Consider the following 9312-nt stretch of genomic DNA (forward strand, 5'->3'; position numbering starts at 1 on the left):
GCCAGTACAGGCCATGGTTGTTCCCAAATCTCTATTTTAGCAATTAACACAAGAAATATTATTGGTCTAGAAGAACACGGTACATGTGCAGTAAATACGAACAATTTACATGAAATATTCTTTTGAATACATGATGTATCCATCATGTTTTATCCTCTCTATTGTTACAAGTTTTCTTCGTATATAGCTGCAATGCAAACTTAACCATTAAGTTCTACACTTTCACAGTATATACAAACTTAACCATTAAACTCTAAATCGTGAAAAAGTTTGAGTAATTCTAATTCGTCTATGTCTTTACAGTATAGTTAACTATCTCTCACAACAAACATTCGATATTATGCATAGTTTTTATAAATGCAAATTTTGTGCAGTGTTCAGTTAAATTCAGAACACGCATAGTATTAGACACCATACTTTCCAAACTATCACTTTCTACTAGGTTTGATAACTTGTTCTTCGAACACTACAACCACTTATGATTTTAGCACTGAATTTTAGTTGTAAACTGTTTCTGAAATTACATTATATGAAAAGAAAAAGTTCCTACTATGTCAAATATAAGCTCACCCAAATTTAAAAATTTATAATATACAATTTTTACATGCTCAAAGTAACTTTATACTACTTAATTGTTCTCAATGGTTCACTGCATTGCTAGCATGTTTTTAGCTCAAGGCAGGGACTCATGCTGTCTCACAGCTCTTGTTATTTATGATTTTGCACCTTAATACTAGACTTTGAGAATACAGAATATAATGAATTTGAATAAGCAACCTCAAGCATCCAGCGTTGGGGCATACTTCTGCTTCATCTTGTTGGCAAATTGAACCTTCATAATCTCCTGTTGCGTATGCAAGGAAACAGAAACTTCAAAATCTTATCTACCCACTTGAAGTATTTCTGTCTCCATCCCTTTCTCAGTGCAAGCAAGAACATTACACAGCAATAACCTGCTACATGTGACAATCCTACTCCAATATAATACCATACTATATGCTTTCTATGATCTGCATTTCTGTTTTCCATATCATTTGGGGGAGGATGGTGAGTAAACTCTGGCCAAGAACATTTCTTTGGAAGTGGGCATCCTTCCAGATATGGATTCCCAGAATATGATGTGTTTGGAAATGTGGTCATCTGTTGTCCTTGAGGTATGCTGCCTGAGAGGTTGTTGTTGGACAAATTTAAGACCGCCAATGAAGTCGCCAGTTCAATTTCTTCAGGAATCTTTCCAGAAAGCCTATTTGTTGAAAGATCCAGTGACTCTAGTTCAGTCATATCCCCCAAACTGGGTGGAATAATTCCACTGAGATTATTCATTGACAGATTGAGATACCTTAACCCCTTCAACTTTCCAAAATCCCACGGAATCTTTCCGTTTAATTGGTTATTGGAAAGATCCATACCTGTGAGAGTGGAAAAAATATACGCATACTTCAGATCTAAGCCTTTTACAGTCATGTCCAATTCATCATGAGACGGAACTTGATATATAATTGACTCAATAGGACCAATCCCAGAATATGACTTAACGCCATTGTCTTTTGTAATTACTTGAAATGGGTTCAGCTGAGAAGATAATATATGGCCGTCTTCTCTTGGTAGAGTCATTGCTTTTAGAGATCCAAGGCTGTGTGGAATAACACCTGATATATTGTTAGACGAAAGGTCTAAGATCTGGAGCTGCTTGAGTTGGACAATTTCTGAAGGAATGCTGCCTCTGAAAGAGTTATCATTCATCATCAGCACTTTAAGGGCTGATAGATTTCCAACTGACCATGGAATATGCCCAGCAAATTTGTTATGGCCGATATCTAGTACTTGTAATATCTTACAATTTATGATTGACATAGGGAAGGCGCCACTTAACTCATTGTTTCTCACATTTAAAGAGGAGGAGCATACCCCTTGGGGTATACTTCCATCCAACCTATTATGCCCCAAATTTAACACTTGAATTCTCTTATAGATTGCAAAGCATGAAGGAATGCTTCCATTCAATTTGTTGTTTGACAGATCTAACTTTTCAAGATGAATTAAATTGCACAAACCTGGAGGAATATTGCCAATCAGAGAATTGTCATTAACCATCAGGAGCTGAAGATCTGGAGGCCACGTAGATGCTACGTGTCCAGTGAATGCATTCCTAGATACATCAAATACAGTCATCCAACGAATTGATCTACTTGGAACAAAAAGGCTGCCATTGAAATGATTTCCTTAAATGTTGAACAGAAACAACTGAGGATTGTTCTCCATTAACCATTTGGGAATTTCTCCAACAATATTGTCGTCAGCCAATGCCAACCTCTGTAATGAATACTGAGTGAAAAGCCACTCAGGAACTCTACCACCAATACTACATGAGACTAGATCTAAGCCCGCTAACTGGAAGCTCGGAAGCCAACTTGCGCTAATATTCAAAACACAATATGATACGTACAAAAATTTTAATTCTGCAAGGTTATCAAACAGACTATCTGTAATGGTGATGTGGGAGAGCCAGAGAACCTTTATGGAGGATGGCAATGCCAACTGGGAAGAAGTAACGTTCTCAGGTAATGAAAAATCACGAGCAAAGAGCAAATTGAGGGAAGAAAGCCCGGTGAGTTGAAGGCTGCCATTGAACTTGTTACCGGAAATACTCAAGAACTTGAGCAAGGAGAGTTTGTTCAAGGAAATTGGGACTTGCCCAGTTAATTTGTTGTAATGGACAATGAGTCTACGGAGAAAGGTAAGATTTCCTAGACACGGTGGTAAGATTCCTACGAGTTGATTAATGCTTACATCTAGATGGCCAAGATTTGTGAGCAAGCAAATTGCAGGAGGAACTATCCCCGTCAAACTATTGTTCTTTAACACCAAAACCTGAAGATAAGAAAGATTTCCCAAACAGGAAGGGATATTACCTGTTAATCCAATGCTTTTCAGGATGAGGTATTTGAGAAAAGGAAGGCTGCACAAACTACTCGATATGACTCCACTCTGCAAACCCTGCTCTGTGTGGTTGGTGTAAGCAGTCAGATTAACCAGCTCTACATGGCCAGTGGCATAGTTGCACGATATACCTTCCCATGTGGAGCAACAGTCGCTTCTATTATCCCATGAACTGAGAATGCCATCAGAGACCTTCAAGGCTTCCTTGAAGAAAAGAAGAGCCTGGGATTCCTGGGAGGGACAAATGAATAGACCAATACATGGGCTTGTAAAAAGGATGATGAGAAATGCACTGATGAAGGCAAGGTGAATTGGAGCAACAGCCATTGCTTGAATGAAATTGCAGAGAACAAAAAATCCCACTTTGAGAGGCAAATTTATAACGTAACCTCCCCGATAGTTCAACGTCGCTAGAAAATATTTCTCTCACTGTACTATAAGCCGTTGACTGTGGAAAACTAAAGAGCGACCACAGCCCTTGGGTAGATAGAAAATGAATGGCACTGGCTATCCAGGGGAAAATTTGCACCGCCTGGATAGCCGTGCTTCCTCGGTCCATGCCCCTCCGCGTTCGTGTCTGCCCGCCTGCGTGAAAGGTGCCCGTGAAAGGACATCGCCTCAAACTGCTCGCCACACCTCTGCCGATCCGGATTTCCCTTTTTCCTGTGGATTCCGGTTCCGTTTTGACACTGCGTTTTGACGCCACCGAACTGCAAGTGATAAATATCATAAATGCTGCAACTACGGACTCCTTTCCGCGCCGAATTTCGCTTCCATTGAAACTAAATGCATCCAACAACTGCAAAACTCCCGCCCGCTTGCAATATTTTAAATGATATTATATATTAATAATGATATTTATAATTTAACTCTTTTAATAATTACGTCGAAGGCATCTTATTTGAAAGAGATGACCTCGGTTTTTCATCGAACGGCGGATAATGTTGTAGAAGAGAAGCAAGACCATCGAAACGATCTTTTGAGTTCAATTTTATCAGTATTATTTAACATGTCATTGATTTGTATTTGTCCGATACTTTAGTATAACACTATACTTTGTTTCTTTTTGGTAAAATGCACTCTCGCACATTCATTTTTAAAAAAATTTATTCCCACGTGTTTGTACATGGCCTTAGACAAATATTGGCATAAATTGCAAGTAAAAAAAAATCCCATAACATAGATATGTTAGAGAGACATTAATGTGCATCACAATGAGGTGTCAAAAATATATGAAACCTACAAAACATGAAAGCAACTTCCCCTATAAAGGTCAAATGCGTATGTAAAGATGGATATTGTTTGAATGTCAAATTCCCCTATACCCTTGAAAACTTCATTTATGATCAACTTTCAAATGGATCAATAAATTCCCTAGGAAGGCTCAAATAAGTGTGGTAGGAAACAATGAAATTCTAACCTTTGTGAAATGAATCTACACCTTCTACATGTTAAATTTGTCCTCTAATTTGAAATCTTTTCAAGACCTTATGAGATTTAGTAAGCAACATCATTAATATAGCTGAAATATGGAAGAGCCAAATATTTTTCGTTAGAGAATAAGAATAAGAAGAAGTTTTAACAAATTGGTTATTTTTTAATTTATATATATAAATTTTTTATTCATAATTTATATGCCTAATTTTTAAAATATCTTTATTGTCCATTTTTCAAACATAGATAAATAAAATTCATACCTAGATAATCTTCAAATATAAATACCACCCCTTACAGAATACAATAGATTGAATGATGAGACAATGTTGAATGGGAAGTGGGAGACAACATAAATACACCAAGATGATGAATAGATATAATATAGAAATGAAAATATAAAGCATCATAGAGCTACCACCATGATTGGAAATCAAATCCATTGGAAATGCACATATCATTCATATTAGTTATAGTCACAATATGAGAGAACTCACACTACCAAATTTGTTGTCAAATATAAGCATAGGAGATATATCATTGCAACTTTGTATTATATATATAATAATAAATGTGACCATTGTGGAAGTGAGTAAGTCACTACACATAAATTTCACAAAAGCTTACAAAAGGATGAGCCAATTTTTCACTTTTACAATAGTAGTCTAACTCAAAAGTACAATATACAAATAATGTCTTTATCTTAATTCCACAATCCACTCCCTCCAAGCTCTAATTTTAAAATAGAGTTAAAGTACTTAACGATTAATACATTGGAGAATAATACACTATAGTGATTAACCAAAAAAGTGTTGATCATGATCCTCCATATGAATATCATCAACACCTGAAAATACATATGAGGACATTATAAGATTAATTTTCAAATTGAAGACTCAAATTTGATTGAAGTTCATTTCATAATTTACTTACCGTTTCCGCTTTGCATTGTGTCCATTATTGTCATCATTTGATTAAGATCAATAGAAAATGGTTGCATGTTTTTTTGAGAGTTTTGTTGGCCATCTAAAGTTGCAATAACATTCACATTAATATATCACGTATAAAATTAATTTATATATTAAAGACTGAAAATTAATGAAGTTCACTTCACAATTTCATTACCATCTCTAGCTTGCATGGCATCAACTATTGTTGTTGTTGTCTTCTCAGGATCAACAGAAATCGGTACCATATATTCTTGATTTTTTTGATGATCTTCTAATGCTGCAATAACAAGCACATTCAACACATCAGCTTAGATAAAATTAATTACAAACTAAAGACACAAAATTGATTGTTTTTATTTAATAATTTTGTGACCATATCTAGTTTGTATTGCATCCATTGTCATTGATGTCTGGTTAAGATCAATAGAAAAGGGCAGCATATGTTGTTGATCTTTTTCTTTATCACTTGAAATTGCATTGAAGTACACATGTAACACATCAACTTAGATAAAATGCTCAAGTATAAAATCACATTACGTAATTAATCTAAACAATATTAAAATTCATAATTACCTGCAACAGTTTGTTGAAATGTTTGAGCTGAAATAATACTAAGCATTGATGGTTGATCTCTAGAAATTGTATCTTTTTGTTTAATTAAGTACAAAAAAATGGTTAGAGATAGGAATTGAGTATTTTTCAATAAAAATTAATAAAAATGTTTAATATTGACTAACTTACTATCTACAGCTTGTATTTCATCTATTAGCATTTGGTTTAGATCAATGGAGAAAGGCAATCGACGTCGTCGAGTACTTTCTTGATCATTCAAACCTATAATAAACATATGTTTAACATATGAAATAAAAATAAGAAGTATTGATATGTGAATTACTCAAATACCTATGAATAAATGTACTCACCTTGCTGCATGATAATATCTCTTTCTTCTTGTATTGCTATGCCTGAGCGATTGGTGACCTTTTTTTTCTTTTGCTTTCTACATATTGTAGAGGGGAATAGAAAAGTTTCATGCTCCTCAACTCTTTCATTTAAGTTTTCAGATATGGCATTACATCTTTGATGAATAGAATGACGTTTGTGCATTTTGGTTGGACTAAACCATGGTGATATTCGTCTAATAGACATGTTCTCTGAGCCAGGGATTGATCTAAATTTGGAAGATGAAGCAAGAGATGCATTGATATCTTTTCTAAACCTCTCAACACACTGACTAAAAATGTTTTTTTCATCTTCACTGGTCGGTAAATTTTGGAGCAATGAATTTAAATAATCAATGGAACTTTGAAATCCATCATTAGAAGTATTAGATGATATCCAACCATCTGTAATAGATATAATAGTGATTAAGTCAAAAAATATTTAAAAACAACGCATATTTCATTATAAAATGATGCTTTTAAGAATTACCAGTTCTTTGAGCTTCACCAACGACAACCCCATGCACATCTTGATCTTCTGAGGGTATGCAACCATCTACAATTGAAATAAGAATTAATCAATGATATGAATCAAAAAATCATTTTATACTTAATTATAAACATCATATCAACATTACCAATGATGTCAATTTCATGACTAGAATTCCCTCTAACTTCATCAATATCATCAACCAGTGGAGTAAAATCATCTACAATTCAATAAGATTAATTTAGTTAGTATTGAAAAAAAATTATAATAATTAAAAATATAAATATTAAACTTAAATATGAAATGACACTTACCAACAACCTGGTCTTGCTCATTTGGTTTGTTTCTCTTTAGAATATCTAAGACCTTCAACACATGTTTGCATGTGTTTCCTCTTTTTGCCCAATCACAATCACACACATGCAAATTTGGTTCAAATTTCCTAACAAAATACCACTTTGTTGGAATTGTTTGGCTTCTTATCCTATATGTGTTAGGGAGGAGATCATATAGAAAACAATCTGCATCTGCTATATTTTTTGATCTCTCTAGAGCAGTTATGTAATATCTTTCCTTTTTGAAGTTTGTGAGGAATCCAGATAACTGCAAATATCTTTTATTTTTGTAGAATGGTTCTACTCTATGAAGAAGTGTATGAATAAGCCAATCCATTCTCCTTGTGCATTTCTTAGAACGATCACTTAAATAGTGACTCTTAATGTGGGAGTGGTATGACTCTATAGAAGCATTGGTTTCTTGATTTGCATGAGAGAAGTTTCGAAAATGTTTTGCCCACATTGCTATACAAACAAACATAATGAAGTCTTAGCATATACAAAAAACAACTTAAATTATGAAAATGTATACAAACAATAATTGATAACTTGATTATCTTACCAATACGACTCTCATCATGACACCAAGTATTTTGAAAGTAATCAATAAATTTCTTCTCTTCTTTGAATTCCTCCATAAAATTTTTGATCGATTGAGTAGTGATGCCTTGATCATCACTTATTTCATACATTATCTCACCCAATCTATCAAATATATGTGTTGCAACATCCTTATTACTAACATACCTGGATTACATAATAGAAGATCAAATTATGAAGTTGACGCGTGCAATTTACCATATGTTTTAATTAAAGATTGACTTACCTATACACATTCTTCAACCATGCCCTACGTACATGCCAAATGCATAACAATACTTGACAATCAAAGGATAACCTACAAGTTACATCATCAAAGTTTATAAGTGGGATTTTAACAAAATTAATTGTTAAATTGAAACTAGTTAATGTTGAAAATTAGGGAATATAAATTTTGATAAACTAAATATTAAGAAATTACAATCTCATAAACATAAACTAAGACTAATAAAACCTGATTGCTTCAATCTCTGCACTAGCATCATCTGTCATGAATGCATTGACATGCCAATCTTCTTTATCTTGTTTCCCTCTCTTGTAAACCTCCATCAACCATTCATTTATATCTTCAACTTTATTTCTTGAAGATATGGCCCATGCAATAGGCACACCAGCCTCTTGTTCATCAAATACGAGCAAGGAATATAATTGATACTACACATGAATAAACCATTGATAAGTAATTTTTTAGATAAAATAGACCACTAACTAAATTAAGATCCACAAATACAATTAATATGGTTCTACTTACCCCATATTTGTTTGTTGAAAATGTGGAATCCATTGCAATAATTGAGTTATGTGAATGTTTCACCATCATCTCCCGCATCCATGGTGTTTGAATGCCTATGATAAATGGAACATTTTCCTCATTGTTTGGTGTTTTATAGTAGAAGAAGTTATCTTTCTCCTCTTCATGCCACAAACATACACTTTTTGCATCATCTTCATTTTTTTGTGATCGAAGAGAGCGTACTCTTTTCCATGCATTCAATACATCCTTCCTCAACAGCATGTGTCCCTCTTATTCATCAACTTTGTCAAACCACGATCCAAATAGTGTTGTTCACATATTGTGTCAATTGACACACCCATCAACAATAAGGATTCAATATATGATTTGCATTCATTTGATAATCTTGGTGCAACACTACTTCTTGGATCACCAGAAGGGTCATCCTTTCCATGACAAAATTCACCATTAGCATCTTGATGGCTAAACTCATTATATGTGATGATTGCAACATTTGGTCTACCATACATAACCTTAACATAAAAGTGGGCTTGACAACCCCTTTTTTGAGTAAACCTTCGTATCCTTTGCATTTTTTCAAGATTGTTTTCAGGTTTATTTCTTCTATCCTCAGGCCCATAAGCACAATGATAACTGTTTATACATGTACAAAATATATATTAATTGATATAATTAATGACAAATATAAAAGGTGATGTGCTTAATTAATTTATTAAATCTAAACAAACCTTAAATACATCTTGGTGGCGTGGTCATTAGGTTCTGTCAAATTGTACACTTTATGCTTTTTAATTACAAATTGTGTGTCAGTGTCATCCAAAAAACCTTCTCCTTGGACAAAGTGAGAGAGTCTCTCAAAAGGGATAGC

At 34.0% G+C, this 9312-nt stretch overlaps 2 protein-coding genes and 1 long non-coding RNA gene across 3 annotated transcripts; all 3 read right to left on the bottom strand.

The window, feature by feature from the left end:
• Nucleotides 1-685: 685 nt before the first annotated feature.
• On the bottom strand, nucleotides 686-1888 carry LOC131873349 (receptor-like protein EIX2). Its single transcript, XM_059216301.1, has one exon. The coding sequence runs from the start codon at nucleotides 1852-1854 to the stop codon at nucleotides 835-837; it is 1020 nt and encodes a 339-aa protein (XP_059072284.1). The 5' UTR covers nucleotides 1855-1888; the 3' UTR covers nucleotides 686-834.
• A 335-nt stretch (nucleotides 1889-2223) lies between these two features.
• LOC131873348 (receptor-like protein 35) lies at nucleotides 2224-4034 on the bottom strand. The gene is made up of 3 exons (XM_059216300.1): nucleotides 3996-4034; nucleotides 3371-3757; nucleotides 2224-3171 (listed from the first exon to the last, which is right to left on the bottom strand). The coding sequence occupies exons 1-3, from the start codon at nucleotides 4032-4034 to the stop codon at nucleotides 2224-2226; spliced, it is 1374 nt and encodes a 457-aa protein (XP_059072283.1).
• Nucleotides 4035-5076: 1042 nt separating this feature from the next.
• Nucleotides 5077-5726, bottom strand: LOC131029151 (uncharacterized). The gene is made up of 3 exons (XR_009102704.2): nucleotides 5500-5726; nucleotides 5308-5400; nucleotides 5077-5221 (listed from the first exon to the last, which is right to left on the bottom strand). It is a non-coding gene; the product is annotated as an uncharacterized LOC131029151 (long non-coding RNA).
• Between the last annotated feature and the right edge of the window lie 3586 nt (nucleotides 5727-9312).

Source organism: Cryptomeria japonica, unplaced genomic scaffold (assembly GCF_030272615.1).
Source record: "Cryptomeria japonica unplaced genomic scaffold, Sugi_1.0 HiC_scaffold_1540, whole genome shotgun sequence".
NCBI classification, from domain to species: Eukaryota; Viridiplantae; Streptophyta; class Pinopsida; order Cupressales; family Cupressaceae; genus Cryptomeria; species Cryptomeria japonica.